This window comes from Acanthochromis polyacanthus, chromosome 5, assembly GCF_021347895.1.
Source record: "Acanthochromis polyacanthus isolate Apoly-LR-REF ecotype Palm Island chromosome 5, KAUST_Apoly_ChrSc, whole genome shotgun sequence".
NCBI lineage: Eukaryota > Metazoa > Chordata > Actinopteri > Pomacentridae > Acanthochromis > Acanthochromis polyacanthus.
Window position 1 is genome coordinate 27,150,148 of NC_067117.1, and position 16,831 is coordinate 27,166,978.

Below are 16,831 nucleotides of genomic sequence, written 5' to 3' on the forward strand. Positions count from 1 at the left end.
TTGTGAGCCATGTTTCCCTTCAGATAAAATGTTTGACTGTAGCTTTAGTGGATTCAATTGGCCTCAGGGTTTCTAATCCATCATTCAGACTGGACAAAAACAAATGATCTGAGCGTCATTAGTTTATGTATCGCGGTTGCTCACAATTTTAACTAAGAGGAAGACCTGACCACATTTGTTGCCAAATTATGCTCAACCCATCAACACCAGGCTATGATCACATCACTCATGTTTCTGTGTCGGTACACTGGTTGCCTAGCCTAGCCGCGCTAGACAACCCACGGCAACATATTTAATTCTCTGCCAGTGTGGGTCTAGTTACCCTCCATAAGGCTCGAGGCTGGTTTCCCCTTAAAACTGGCCGGACGAATCACCATGAAGTGTAGAGTCAGAGGGTGGGCGTAACTAAGTGACGAAAGAGGCGCGACGATTCTGACAGAAACAACCGGAAACAACTAGCCTAGCCGCGCTAGACAACCCACGGCAACGAATTTAATTCTCTGCCAGGATCGACAACAGTCGTTGAGCTCCATTAGCACCGACTCTGAATAATCTTTCTGTTAACATGTCTGTAATATACTTGAGCTTCACCCATTGACTGTATAAATAAGGCTTCACTGAACTACCGCATCCTCTGATTTCCGGCGCTCTAGGAGCCTATTCGTTGCGCTGATTGGTTGTATACCTACCCAATTGCTGCAGAGGGATTTGATAGACAACCTTTGAGCCTGCCTCCCTCCCTGTCGAGCTTCCCTAGACCCTTGTGCCTTCAGAACATGGGTCTAGCAGGGCTAGGCTACTGGGAGCCTGTATGTTTTAGGGTGATTTTAAGATTCTGCATATCATACTGTAATAAACTTTGACGCTAACATTCCAATCTCTCTTATTAACATACAAAGAGCAGGATGCTGGATTACTTCATAGGTATTCCGTCCATACATTCACACTTTCTGCCTTTATGGATGTCTGATCTATTCATATGATTTTGCCTCCATGGTGTCACCCTTGAAGCATCTGTTATTTTTCACACATTTAATATGTTGTGCATCTTTTTTGAATGAAAGAATTTTTTGATGGTGCGGTATCACTGTAATTTTTTTGGTTCTTTTAAAATGACTGGGTTTCATCTTAAATCACACCATGTGCACAGACACCATCTTAACAGTGTGGAGTTTATACAGCAGGGAAAAAAACACCTCAGTGGCTGGTGAACAGTACCACAGTTCAGGATCATTTCCGTCTATCAGCTTCCACTGAAGGGCTCCAAAATCTGGGCTGATGTCTGAGTAGAGAGCACCTCCTGCTGGCTGAACACACCACAACAGCCTCATTCAAATGTGATGCCCCGAACACTTGAAGCATGAACTGAACAGTCTGACAAGAAGACAGTCACACATATTACCTGATTTAAAAAAAAAAAAAGAGAGAGAACATGTAGAATGGCATGTCAGCCACTTTAACTTTTATGCCATTAATCATGGTTTTACCTTTGGTTTTCTGAAGTGTTCTGATGGACAGAAAAGGTTTACTTTGTAGTTTTGAAGACAGTTCTGTTTGATGATAAGCAGGTTTTTCTGCCATTTAGCGGTCACAGCAAAAGTAAATTAATGGCAAGGCCAAAGTGGTAAAGGCAATTAAGGTATAAGTTTAATATTTTTGAAAAGAATGCATATACAAAGAACAAAGACTTTAGACAAAGCATCTGGTTTGCACCAAAAAAACAAAAACAGAAAACAACAGGTTATAATAATCATACTGACTTGGGTTGGACATCAACCCAACTCTAAGCCACCAGTAAAGAAAAACGAGAACCAACCAATCACAAATAATCTTTATGAAACAGTCTCTCTGCCATTGGAGGTTTTTTTTTAAAATCTAAACCAATCAGAGGTTTTCTTGGTATAAACTGGCAGGTAAGAGTTCAGATGAGTTCCGACCCCTAAATGTAAAAGGAGCGAAAGTAACCTTTTTTATATATATTTATATATATAAAATTAAAAATAAAACAGCACAAACAGAAATAATGAAGAAAAAAAGATTTGGTAAAAACACCTGGAGCCTACATCAACATTGTGTGTCAGCTTACATTATAATTACATCTGTTAAACCTATCATTTAGAACAGAGACCAGGGCTGAGCTACACGCAGCACCATGCAGCTTGAATGGGTACAGCAGACCTCCAGCCTGGACACAACACTCTACAGGAAGGCACCAAATTCTGACCTGGCACAGAAATCTGGTGGAAATTGAAAGTTCACTGTTCAGCTGTCTAAAATTGAAACTCCAGCCAAGAAGCATTTGTTTAACATTGATGTGTCTGCTGTACCCGTTCTAAGAGTAAGGTGATGACAAAGTTAAAACTGTATTCTGCTTCAGCCTCCCTTGGTCCCTGGCAACGCATGAAGAACTCACCGCTTGTTCTGCTAACACTGTTTAAGTTCCCTGTATCTAAAAGGCCAATTCCTGTGGTCGACAAGCAGACCCATTACTACCGGATGCCTTTAGCTCTTCAAGTGGTTGCCACACTCCAAACTGACTGCGACTCTGCACTGTGGAAGTCTGCATTAAGTGAACTGCATACTAGATGGCAATATTTACCAATTCAATCTCCTCAATGAGCTCTGTGGAACTTCAGCTGTATTGCTCCGAATTACTGAATGAACCTTGTCAGACCCACACAGTGTCCTTAGTGGTTAAGAGCGCGCCGATTTGGAACATGGAATAAATATCTCAGACTTGTCATGTGTTTGAGGAGGAAGGGGTTTGTTGGCAAACAAAAACAAGACAACACTACTCTGTTAGCATTTTCTTGTGGTAGTGTTGAGAAAGACCGTAGGGGGGTTGGGGCAATGAGTGTGCTCGTCAACAGAAGCAACGGGAGCAGCAGCACGAGCAGCCACCAATCAGGCGGCAGGAGGAGGGGCTGGGGCGGGGCTTGAATCCATGAAACCCTTACATTGGCTTAAGATAACTAAACAAACACTGACTGAATTAAAAATCAAGCTACTTTTAAGCTTGACAGTATAATTTCTACTTGGTGTAAGCTTGGTATCTGGATCCGCGTCTGAGGTGACGCCGCCCTGCCCAGAGCCCACAGCAGCCTGTCGGCTGGGTTAGGTTCATAGTCTGTCCCAAACTCAGACTTAAGGGTGAAGCTTTGTATTATTGCAGAGTTATCTGAAACTTGGTAGGCTGGTTTCTTTCTAGTCTTCGCTGTGGACGACAATGCTGTCAATCAGCCTTAGAGCAAGGGAAGGGGGTGGGGGGGGCAGGTGGCTGGATGGGGGTTGGGGGTGTATGTATTTTAGGTGTGTGTATGTGTGTTTGCGCTTCGAAAAGGAGCCTCTCATAGCAGCACACATCTGCGTTTCTTCTTGGGCTCTGGGGGCTCCAATGCAGCCAATATCGCCTCATCAAACACATTCTTTAGGCCTTTCTGTGAACACAAACATACAAACACAATGAGGGAGCAGTGCAAACACATACACAGGTCAAATAAAAGAAAAAAGGTTGCAGGGAAACAAAGTAAGTTTAAGTGCATTAAACTGAGCAAACATAATATTTTAAAGGGCATTTGGAGGGGTGAAATAAAGACTGAGGGATGTAAGAGCTGTTGGGCACAACGAACAATATCGGAAATAATTTCAAGGTGTTTAAAACAGATCTGCAACAGAAAAAAAAACAAAACAATGTTATGTGGTTGTTTCAGGTATTTGTGTGAGCCAGATTGTGGATAAAGTGTCTACAACATAAATCACATGCATGTTTGAGTGCAAAGTGGTTGCTGAAATCAAAGGCAAGTCAAACAAGTGGAGGAAAAACAGAACACAGCCTCTGACCCCCACACCTCCTCGTCTATTCCTGACTTTGTCCTTCAAAATTAAAAGCAGACACACAGATTCAACACATAAGTGACATGTTTTAAAATGAAAACAAACATCACCACAAGCTAGCACTGTGCTCAGACCAAGAGATGAATCTGTCTTTGTATTTTCTCCTGACCAGAGCTGCTTACACCATGAGCTCAGTCATGTGAAGCGACCACAGCTGCTGTGCCACAGTGCTGCACTATGCAGGAAACCAGTAATCCCCTCTGTGTTGCTTAAGTCAGCCATCTAACCATACTTCATTATTCTCTAACAAAGCACTGATAAAAGAAGGGAGCCATAGAGGAGAGCAAGTTCATTTGTCCTTTATTAATTCATTTCACAAGTAAATTCACACAATTATAGCTTTTATTATTTGGACTTTCAAAATAGAACAATATGCACCACAGGTAATGGCACATTAATGTCATATATAGGGAAAGTTGGGCCAAAAGAGTCATGAAACATTTTTCTGAATGAAAAGCAAGAGTGGGTTAGCTATAAACCAAATCAATTAGTACCATCAATGCAGCAAACAGGAAAACTATCTGGTGGTTATGTTGTTTAAAGCCCCCGACAGATGTACTCTCCTTTCTGCTAATCTGAACTTGTCCGCCTCATGTCTGAAGTCTAGTTACTTTTCTGTAGAAATGATGACTGTAATCATACTCTGTCAGGTTTAGAACCACTTCTGTGTCCTTCAACACAGTGCGAGTCTGAATTTCACGCCATCAGAATAACAGATGAGCACAGACAAACAACAAAATCTGAGTTATTTGAAGTCATCATCATCATCAAATAATCTGTTGATTACACAGATGAAATGATTTGTAGTTTGGTCGATAAAATATTCCAAAATGATGAAAAAGGTAAGACGCGTAAATGTCTCGTTTTGTCCGCGACGATTCAGTTCACGGTCACAGAACAGTAAAGCAAATATTTGTACTTAAGAAGCTGCAGTCAGAAAATATTGACTTTTATTCCTAATTGATCATCAAAACAGTCGTCGATTAATCTAACAGGTGACAACTAATTATTTGTTGCAGCTTCAGCATTAAAAACGGTGTGAGAAAACATGAATGTAAAACTGACCAGTGCCATCACTTAAACAGATTTATGGTACAAATCCTAAGTCTAAAAAGGCCAAACATTACCTATATATGACTTGAGTACTTATAAGCCCTAAATATAACCATAGTCAGCCTTTAGGTTTTATTAAATTGGACATTACTGTAGAAGTACAAAAAATACATGAACATTAGAAATGGAAGTGTTGTTTATTATCGATATCAGTCTCAGCCTGTAAAGCCATCGCTCTCCCCACATTAAAGGAGATTGTAACCTGCCATATTTTTTCATGTATGTGGCTATTGCGGCTCTATTGGTTATGCTAACTTTCACACTCCACCTCCTTGTATCGACTGGAAAAAAAGACAAAGGCTTGCATAAACGGTGTGTGCACACCGCCCGTTTTGTTTTGTTATCCATATAGATGATTTACATGAATACTTTTAAACATAACTCTGCATTTGGTGTTCAGAAACAGCCATTACAGGTCAATAATTTCTTATCAGACCCAAATAAAGTTTTAAGCAACTCCTGTAAAAGTCTGTGTTACTGGAAAACTGCAGGGAGCACAAGAAGAGTGCAAAGCTGGCATGACCCACAGAGCTGGAACAGCCACATTAATAGGAAATAAACTGGAATTTTCCTTCAATTGCAATGGGAAAAGGGGACAACTTAAACAAAGGCTATGTTGCAAAAATATCCTACAACCTCGGATTTTACTCTATTTTTAGTCAAGGGCCACATTAATGAGCATGGGGCCAAAGCAGCAGAACTGAGAATGACACAGTGGTGGAATGCAAGATTTATGGTAATAAACCATTTAAGAGGTAAAACATGAAGTTATGTTACCACACCAACCAAATCAATTTAGAGAAGGCAACAAGTGTAAGTGCAGAAAGGCCTCGATTCATTAAATCAGGCCACAGACCAAAGATTAGCTGAAATGCACTCTCAACGCAGAGCAGACTGACAGAATGCTTAGTTAAGATGGCTAAAATTGAAACTGATGATTTCTGAAGCAGCAAATGTAAAGAGGAATAATGAAGGAAATAGAGGAGAGGGGGAAATGGAATGAAAAATGAAGAGAATAATGGCAATCAAAGGAGGAAGAGATGAGAGCAGTGGCACACAGTTTAAAATATACAGCATTTCCTCTTTCTTTGCGTCTCGGGTGGCTCTAGGGCAGCTAGGATAGCTTCGTCAAATACATTCTTCAGCCCTCGCTACAACAGCAGGAGAGGAAAGAGAACAACAGTACGATTAGCACAGCAAATACAGAAATAGAGAGATGGGGAGGAAGATAAGAGGAACATGGCAGAACAAGGAGAAAAGTTGCTGTGTGGAAAACAGAGATGGTTTAAAGGCCGAACATGTGAAGATGACGCATGGCACAAAGCTAAAGAGCCAATGCAGCTGTGTAGCGATGGACTCTACAGAGAAGGCAGGCATTTAACGGGGGAGCTGGAAGTGAGGCAGGGGCCGAGTGCTGAGAAACAGGAAACAGGAAATGACATCAGCAGGTATGCAACCATTGTGCCAGGGAGAGAGGGGGAGAAGGAAGGAAGAAGCCGGGGGGGTGGAGCGCTACACCTCAGCTCCATCAACACCATTGTTTTCTGTCTGAATGACAACTAACTCCCCTGTTGTCCTCTGATTACTGTTCCCTCTGCCTTTTCCAGAGTTTACAGCAATGCATCAATGGCAATATAAATACTCAGGATTTCATTGAGCAGATCACTGATTTATTTATTAGACAGTCCAACACTCAATACTAAGGGGCCATGTCTAATAGTGAGCATTATAAAGATTGTAAATGTTATAATTCACATAGGCATGAACAACAATTTGGACAGTACTGGTATTATGAGATCTCAGTGAAGTATTTGACACTGTGGATCATGATCTACTGGTAGACACATTGAAGAATTGGGTTGGGCTCTCAGAAATGGTTTGTGGGTGGATTAGATTGTACTTAATGTCCAGAGTATTGGTAATTATGAATCTGAAAGTAGCCCCATGATGATGGTAGTCCCACAAGGATCGGTTCTTGAGCCTCTCTTCTTTAGTCTGTACATGCTACTCTTGTATTCATATTTTCCAAAACTTTAGGCTTGCTTATCCTAGTTAAGGCATCCAGATCAATCTAACACTCACCAGTTTACTATGGAAATACAGCAATGCAATAAAACTTCCTTCAGCTCATTATAGAAGGCTAAAATAATTACGTTTCGCAATTAAGAAGCAGGGCTGGTGCTCAGTGCTGATATTTTGTCCAGGGTACTAAAAACTAGCAAGCCAGGTCAAAAATCTTGGTGTGATCACTGACAAGGATTTAGATTTCAGTAACCACATCAAAGCTGTAACTAAATCCTTTCTGCCATCCAGAAAACATAGCCAAACTATGAAACTTTGTGTCTGCACTAAATTTAGAAAAACACATACATGTTTTATTGCCTGTAGAGTGGACTACTGTAATGAAAACCCACCTGGCCTCCCTGATAAGACCATGAGACATTTACAACTCATTCACAATGCAGCTGCCATAGTACTGACAAACACCAAAGAAAGGACCCAATACTCCAGTTCTTATGTCTATACATTGAAAGCCTTTTAAATATAGAATTGAATGTGAAGCTTTACTTATTGTCTGTAAATCTCTGAAGACTTTTTGTTATTACACTGTTAATACATAAAGCATTTTTTGCCTTATATTGAAGCACTGATCAAAGTCTCAAAACCACAGATCCACACATCCAGGGTTTCATGCAAAATAAAATTAAGGAATGAATGCTGTCCACTTACAGGGTGGCTTTCAGTGCCATTACTCTTCTGCAGAATTTGATTCTTGTTCAAGCAAGTATGGCTGAATTACTCTAATAATACAATTTGGCACAGCAGCTAAGAATAGCTTCACAGTGGTTGAACAGAAATGTGGGTGAGCTGGTGTGATCGAGCTGCAGTGAGTGGTGAAGGGAGAGTTGCATCGCACCCATTTTAGGGTGAAAATTGATTATTTTTAATGGAAAAAAACTTCTAAATTGATAACTTTCATACACAGATGAGTTTTCAGGGGTTGGATCAATGAACAAAGAAGGACTTGGGAGTGGAAAATAACCAAAACATGCTCCCAGAAACATGGCTCATATTGCTTAAAATTAAGTGATAATTTCATTTTAACTACAGCACTTCACCAACTAGCAAGGCACTGCATCGTCAAAATACTCGAACCAAGTATTTTGCAAAGACTTGCAGGTTAAAGGCAGTGACAGCTACTTAACAAAACAGCCAATGGCAGACTGCTTACTATGAGGAGAAATCATATGAAAACTATCTGATATTTACTTATCAGAAACAACTCTGACCTCACAAGACAAAATGTGCAACAAAAAGAAACCAGCATGCAAACAAAACTCATTAAGGATATTGTGCACATAGCAGAGGGGAAAGGGAAATGTTCCTCCTTCCTCCACTTTCTGACTTCTTGCCATTGAGGTGTAAATCATACATGTGTTCAAGAGGGTGTGTATGTGAGACTGTAAATCTAATATATTAACTTATTTATATTACCTGCGTGAGGGCTGAGCACTCCACATATTTCACAGCCTTGAGGTCTCTTGCCAGCTTCTCAGCCGTCTCCGGAGTGATGGGCTTCTGCTTGTTCTTAGCCAGTTTCTCTATAGTGGAAGGGTCATCCCGCAAGTCAATCTGAGTCCCAACTAGAAGGAAGGGCGTCTTTGGACAATGGTGGGTAATTTCTGGAACCCACTGGATGTACAAATACAACAGTCAATAAACTTTGATGCAAGAGTGTAATGTTGGGTGTTCATTTTTGTTCAGACGATAAAAAAATCAAAACAAAGCATACAAATTTCAGAACTGTGCTTCAAAAAGAACAGCTGTTCAAATAAATTAAAATACCAAACCTACCTTCTCTTTGACATTTTCAAAGGAGGATGGGGACACGACAGAGAAACAGACGAGGAAGACATCTGTCTGGGGATAACTCAGAGGTCGCAACCTGTCGTAATCTTCCTGACCTGGAGAAACCACATACAAGTATGTTTAACTGGCATGCCGTGGCTATCATGTTACCAGCACTGGAAGACTTAACAAAGCTGGACATCTCTGTCAGCAGAAAAAAGCAGAACAACAATCACAGGGAACACCTCAGGCTAAAAAAACACAAACTAGGTATGTTAAGGATTAATGGATAATTGATTAATTTGCCATTATTAATTTCACCAATCAAAATATAATAACCAATAAGACAGAAGAGAAAGTACATGTATGTCAGGAAAAACACATGACTACATTCAAAGCAGGTACATATAGACACAGAATGACGTTCACACAGTTCAGTTCGTGTTACTGACGAATCGACTACTGATTGATAAGGCCAACCATTGTTAAGAAAATGTTCAAAATTTGCATCCCTCACACAAACGCTACATTCACAAAAATTTGCATCTGGATAGAAAGTGGAAAAAGACAACTCATATCAGTGTTTCCTCAAGGATGCTTTCCAGCAGCGGCGGCAGGCTCTCTGGGGAGCCATGGCAGCATAAACAAATGACATTTGATTGCAGATTTTACTTTTACAACTTATTTATTGAACGGCCAGTTGAAAATAGCTTTAACAGCTGCATGCAAAAATTTTTTTAAAAAATAAGCAAAACTATTTGAACAAGCTCATCTAAAAATGCAGTCAGCAGTTGCGTACATGGCATGTGGATATTAGCTTAATGCTATCAATTAGTTTACTCACATTAGCGACACTGAGATGGCACCAGACCCAATTAACTTAAGCTACCGATATGTTACGTAACGTTAGCTGGCCAGCAATATTTTGCGAATGTCTATTTAACTTGCAAAATCTATTAAGAGTTATTGTAAGCTAATAACTTTTTTACAGTGAGTCGCTGCCCTATTTTCCAAGATGAAACTCCTCTGACTCTCTGACCTGGTGCCTGGGTGATTGACGTAACGCGCTCTCGCGAGTAATTAACGTCAGTTTAACCTGATGTATCAAAGAGTAGATACTGAGCAAGATAGTTATCTGTAGTTTACCTTAGTACTCGCGGGTACCTGACACTGTGTAGGACTCTGCTGTGAAGGTGGAGACATGCGGCGGTGGTGTATTTGCGACAATTAAAAAAATAAAGCAATTTGAAGGAGCGGCGGCTAGGATTTAGGAATAGTGACCTGCCGCTCCTAAATGAATGTAGAGGAAACGCTGGATATGGTCGATGGACTCTAACTCCAGTCAACAGTATGATGCTCAATAAACTTGACAGAAACAATGAATTAACAATAAAGAAAGGAAAGGTGTTGACAAAAGAAGGACATACCTGCTGTATCAAACAATCCCAGAGTGTAGGGCTCTCCTCCAATCATTACAGTTACAGCATAATTATCAAACACCTGCAACACACACACCAAAACTCAGCGAGATTACTCATCATACAGTAGTGAAGTATGCATACATTGTACTACCACAGTTTTGACAAATATTGCAAAAAAAAAAAAAAAAAGAACTAAATGATATATTGCTGCATGCCTAATAGTGACACCACAGGAAGTGTAATGTGAAGTAAGGCAACTTAAATCAATCACATTACAACTTTTTTCTTCCTTTTGGCTGCTTGATAGAAAAGGTTCTACAGCGGAGGTCAGTTTCATTAAACTACCTAAAACATTGTTTTTGTCAACAATGTCTTGCAATTGTTAAGACTACATGATTAATTTGTTTGACCACTGGAATCAGCACCACATAGCTCTGTATGACGAAGTCTCTGCCAGTGTTTCAACACGAGAGAAGCTCCAAACAGCAGAGAGTAATCACTGACGCAATAATTTTTCACCTCGCTAAAGACATGACACCAATAAACTCTGTCACTTAAGAAGGTTTCAAAAACATGATCCAGTTGCTTGCTAAACGATATGCAATACCATTGTACACATCATTTTTGCAGACTGTCCACTTTGTTAATGAGGAATTCCAACTGAAAAGTTACTGTTTGCAAAAGGTGTTTTCCCAGATGATCATACAAGTGAGAACATCACAATGGGAATGACAGAAACATTGGCTGCTTGTAGCCTATATGAGACGCCATGTGAACATAACAGCTGTATTGAACTAGCGGACCCAGCTACAATGCTTTGGCTAAAGACTACATCTTAAGTTAGTAAGTGACACCAATACTGTAATTACATTTTTCCTTTCAACTGCAACACATCTTGCAGAAAAATTAAATACTGCAATGCATTTTTTTTCCAATACTGTGGAGTCCTACAATAAATTGCTGTTGTCTATTATTTGCCAGACTTATTCAATATAATTCAAGCAAACTATGTATATGCATCAGATTCCACCGGATTCAGCACAAGACCATTTTGGGAGTTATACAGTGAAAGGAACTTTGATCACACCACAGCTGGTCAAGACCAGTTAGTCAACCATGGATTGCTGTTTTTTAAGAACCAGCGCTGGTACTGACTGAAGAACAGTGGATGACCTGAACTCTTAATTCTGAGTAATGTAATTCAAAGACTGCCACATCTTTCTGATTGGACCTCAAACATTTAAACTGATGGTCTACATGTACAACAGCATAGCCTGTAATAGAGCTAAAAACAGAGTAATCACTTAGTTGGATTTACCAAAACAAAATCTGTCATATTGCAAATTGAACTTCCTGTCCAGAACTGCTCAGGAAAAACATCAAACACTAAAACAGTATCTTGGTATACAAACTCCAATATCCAACTTAGTAAATTGTGCAGCAAGCTAACGTTGAGGTAATAAACACAAGGATTCTGAACAGACTTTATCAGAGTTTCAAACTACAACAATCAGACATCAACTGGCAGTTGTAAGACTGTGGTACCTTAAACATTTACACAAGTTAATGTCCTATCTATCGAATTTAGATGGAGGTTGACGCACTTACCGTAGGTACATATTCGGAGGGAAACTTGTTTGTGGTGTAAGAAATTAGCAGGCAGGTTTTACCCACCGCACCATCCCCAACTACAACACACTTGATGGTCTGCATAGCTGTGTTTTACAGTCTTTGCTAATCATTCAAGATCTGCAACAGAAAAAAGAAAGTAAAATTCATTAGTTGACTGAACTGCTTACTCACAGGTTCAACAAACAAGTGCCACGGGACACTCACAACAAAACAAATCTGTAAACTGCTGCCAGTAGAATATTCCCCTTCTTTGACCTTTTGGTCTTTGCTTAGTTTGACAACACAGAATGAAAATGGATTTAAATTTGCCTTTTTGGCAAGTGACATACCATTTGATTTACGCAAAACTGTGACTTATTCAAGTGAGAAAGTTTTAAACATCTGCATTGAGATAAACAAATATAAAACAACATGAAGCATTTTCAGAGATGCAATATACATTACAGCACTCAGTCTTTGTGAATTACTAAACTACTACCATTTACACTGTATTATATATTGTCAACATAGGATACACAAAAATAAAAAAACAAGGGTGAGAAGTAGTCAATCTTTTAGGAGAGACATTAAAACATTGAAAACCAGCTGGTAATTTCATTATCAGTCAATTCCAAAATGATGGCAAATCCCTGGAACTCTTTGACACAATTCAGATGTGGAGAAACAATATATATGCCCATTTAGAAATTAAGCACTAAAAATGATTTAACAATATGTTAACATTCAGTTCCCATATGGTGAAAATCCACTTTTATTGTTTTGTGGTTGTTAGAAATTTGTATGGGTAAAGCCCAAGTTGTTAAGATATGAAGACGTGAACTTTTGCCATTCCTTAAGCTCCTACAAAAACTAGATGAACTGGACTACCTTTACAAGACAGAGTTTGACCCAGGTACCACCTTGCATCTAACTAACCATTTGTCATCTGCCGTTTAGCTCAAATTTTTGATAACGCATTCGTTCCTTGCCCACTGCTTCCAAGTAAACCTTTCTGAACAATAGCAGCTGCTTCTCAGTTCACCAGGTTAGTTGATTTTCTATAGCGACTTTGGCTAACTCTGAAACATCTCAGCCCCAAGTAAGGCACATCAAATGTTCTGCTGTTGGCTGCAAGTATGAACACAGGCATCTAAAAAACTGAAGACCCAGTGGATTCCTTATATTTACGACGACTACGTCACCACATCTTAGTGTTAGCGTGTTGTGCAGCTAACGCTACCATTAGTTCAGGGCAGGGCTATGTGAAATTTGTAAAGCTGAGGGATATTCAGAGATAGCGGAAACTTTAAGAGCAATCTGAAATCAATGAAAGGACTTAACAGGTTACTGTGTTTTACTGTTGCTTCTTGTGTTTAGCACAAGCCAGGTAAACTCAGACAATTTTTACATCCGTTTGGTTCTCTCCTGCTCTCTTTGCTCACATATACTGCATTTTAATACAGCCACCATATCCAATAAAGCTGGTCTCATTTACATATTTTTCTGTTGTCAACTTAACAAGGACAGCAGCAGGACACTGTTTTTCAGAGCAAAATAGCAAGTTTGACACAAGGGTAGGACCAATGATTACAGAGTCACGTAGAACTTAACTATCTTTATCACTGAAAGGCACACTGTGGGACATGTGAGACTTGTATTAACTTACTGAAAGGAGTCCAATATGAGGCCTTTAAGAACTGCTCTGTGACAGACAAGTTCAGTGTGACAGGAGCGTGAAAGCTTAACAAGCACAGAATTGAACAAAAAATGCTGTCCTTGCCAGCTTTAAGGACACATCTGTAAAAGTCATGTGGGTGCACCACCTGCACACACCAAAGATAAAACTATGCCAAAAGGAAATTGTGACGCAAAATCTGAAACAATTTACTTGAGTTTTGGTGAAAACACAGCGCACGTATTATGTGAGTCACAGCATTCTCCTGTTTCTCCTCCACAAGTTACAGTATGTCAGTGCTAAGCCACTGCAGAGCTCTGCACCACTGTGTGGGGGTGGGGGTGTCATTGAGAGAAGCAGAAGGGACAAAACTGCAGGCACCAAATATTACAGCATGAACACAGGCTAACAAGGCAATAGAACACAGGTAGATGGTCCTGCAGACACAAAATGCAATGCAATAGAATTCTTCAACATACTAATCCTTTGCAAATTGGGCTGGTATTGTATTAGACAGAACACTGTCTTGTATTTACAGGAATATTCATTGGAAAAGAGTGCATCATCCGGACATCTTCCTGCAGGGCATTGAAGAATTATACCGAGGGGTTTTCATTTTTTTCCTCTGAGGTCTTGCTTCAGTGTATTAAACCATGCAGTACAACTAGTACAACTCTCAATACCAACATTATTACTCTGTATCGAACATTTCAGTAGCAACCCAATTCACCAAAAAAAAAGAAAGAAAAAAACAAACAAACATTTTTTGCATTAACTACATGACAAATATTAAGTTCTATCTGAAATCAACTTAACAGGAAATGGAAAGACTTCCTATATAAGAAGTTATGGTACAATATTGCACAGAAATAAGATTAAGGTATTAGGCGACTAATACATTACGATTCGTGCTATTGGAAGTTTGCAATTACAAATGAATTCTGTGAGCTGTGCTTTCATGAACAGTATGTGTGCTCAGGTAGAATATTGCGTTACACATTATTGGTGTGATTTTTCATATCGTCATTATGTATGCACTTTGGGCATCACCTATCTAAACCTGATAGTCTCATCTTATTGAAACAATACTATCGGGACAGCTGTCTGAAATGTTCAAAAGGCGACGCATCACTCAGTGTTATAAGCATCCTCATAAAATGCCTTCAAATATTCTGAATTATCCTAATGTAAAGAAGCCACATTACATCTTATTTTGATTACCAATGTTAATAATAGCGCTTATTATGCTGGATCTATCACATTCCAAAACATAACATCAAGGAAAGTTGAGCTTTAGACAACAACGAAACCAACTTTTGAGCAACAGAAAATTTTCTGAGGGAATTGTAAGAAGAACTCCATTAACCACTTTGGCTACTGAAAGAACAGTTTTACTGTAAAATGACCACTGATTTATGCATATAACAGTGCATGAACTGGCATACAACACTGTTCTGGAGGGCAATTGTGTGACCTATCATTCATAGAACAATATGTGACTCATGAAGATTGAAACGCCTCATTTATTAGGAGTACAGCTAAACTGAAGCCAAACAATGCAGTAAGCCATTGGCACTGAGTGACAGAGGGTTGAGGTACAGCTACAACAGCACAGCCAAACTTAATCCAGCATTTGTGTTTTTAGGCCACCGAGCATTTTGAGGGCAGGCCAGCTTAAAGCAATGAAAGCATCTGAGATGCCGTTTGTTGTTTGAGTTTCTCCCTGATATAAGGCTGCATACATGACATTTTCTGTGTATGAGCAGGCAATCTGTGCAGCTGATCAGATTTACCACTGTGTGCATTTGTACTGAAAAGGTACAACTTCTGCCAACCACAAAATCAAACATCCCTGAGGTTTGGACTTGCAATATTTCGCATTTAGCAACATTTACTCAATAACTGTTCCCACCTTTCTTCCAACTTCATCTGAGAAAAGGATTAAATCATTCTCTTCAGCAGAGGAGGAAAATCCTTTGTATTCGAAACTTGACACACGCAGCCCTCAAGTCAAAGAGATCAATCACAAGCCTCGTCTATTGACATCGACACAAAATGGAAAACTAAACTTTCTATTTCAACAGGGTCCTCACAACATATGACATGTCCAGCTAGGTAACCGCAAATGTTGTGAGAAACTATCATCATCATTCTGCATGTGTGACTGCATAACATCAACATTTTAACATCACTCTCAAGAGATGGCTACCGTTTACAGTAGTTAGCCTGGCTGGATTAGCTTTAGCTGCCACATTTCGGCCACATCCCCGGCCTCAATCTGGCCTAATTTCCTGCCGGTTGTTAAAATGCTACATTTACTAACCGTCTTTCTGTTTATCCAGCGGATATTGTGAACCTAAACCTTAGTACTCAAATATGATGCTGTACAACTGCAATCCAGAATCATACTTTCAATCTGAAAAAGACGAATTAAGCTAGCGCTTCTGCCTTATATTCAGCTCGTTAACCAGCTACCCGCTAACTACTAACTAGTTAAATCCTTGGCCAGCTACTCGCTTTACTCAATGTCCAAGGTATGTTCTATTGCCGTTTTACAAAAATCACTAATAAATTTGATTTGAACACGATTGCTACACAGTCTCAAGAGGTGTATTTACTTGCCGGTCAAATGTTGCAGACCGCTTGCTTGCTTCGCTAGCTCACTACTGTCCTCCCCAATTAGCTTGTGAGCTAACCTTAGCGGATGCTGGTGCTAAGTGATTTATCTGCGTTGGAAATTAAAACATACGTACCACATACGAACAGCATACATAGTGTTGGCAATATTTAAACTTAACACAAGCCCCATTTTCACCCCAGTAACATAAAAAATGCATTTTTTTTCCGTACCGTATCCTCTATTTGTGTCTTTAAGTCGGGCGTTGGCAGCTCCGCGCTAGGGGCTTCCCAGGCAGCAGAACAGGGACACGCAGCGTAGTGAAGCACTACGTAATTACGTTAATGAATTTCAATACATCCACAATACTTTAAATATCTAAAGTCTGAGCTAAGATAACATCAGAATGTTAAACTGTAGACGATTTCAGCAATTTAGAACGCGAATAATGTTCGGTTGTCTAAAATTAATGTTATCCCAACGTAACAATTAATCCCTCCTCCAGCTACTTCCTCTCGCTTGTAAATACACACAGACGCAGAATAGCTCAAAATGTAATCCACTTACTTCGAACAGCATTTATGCATTAAATCTTACTTTACAGTCCGAACAGCATTTATGCATTAAATCTTACTTTACAGTCTTGAATTA

At 39.6% G+C, this 16,831-nt stretch overlaps 1 protein-coding gene across 3 annotated transcripts; it reads right to left on the reverse strand.

Annotated features, from left to right (window-relative positions):
- Nucleotides 1–1,625: 1,625 nt before the first annotated feature.
- On the reverse strand, nt 1,626–16,559 carry cdc42 (cell division cycle 42). 3 transcript variants are annotated; one of them, XM_022194242.2, is made up of 6 exons: nt 16,414–16,559; nt 11,886–12,026; nt 10,284–10,356; nt 8,863–8,972; nt 8,503–8,700; nt 1,626–3,437 (listed from the first exon to the last, which is right to left on the reverse strand). In XM_022194242.2, exons 2-6 carry the CDS (start codon nt 11,988–11,990, stop codon nt 3,348–3,350), a joined length of 576 nt encoding a protein of 191 aa, XP_022049934.1. In that variant the 5' UTR covers nt 11,991–12,026; nt 16,414–16,559; the 3' UTR covers nt 1,626–3,347. The 3 variants fall into 3 exon arrangements, with proteins under 3 accessions (XP_022049934.1, XP_022049935.1, XP_022049936.1); XM_022194243.2 differs by having other exon boundaries at nt 16,317–16,426; XM_022194244.2 differs by lacking the exon at nt 1,626–3,437 and adding an exon at nt 4,178–6,158.
- Between the last annotated feature and the right edge of the window lie 272 nt (nt 16,560–16,831).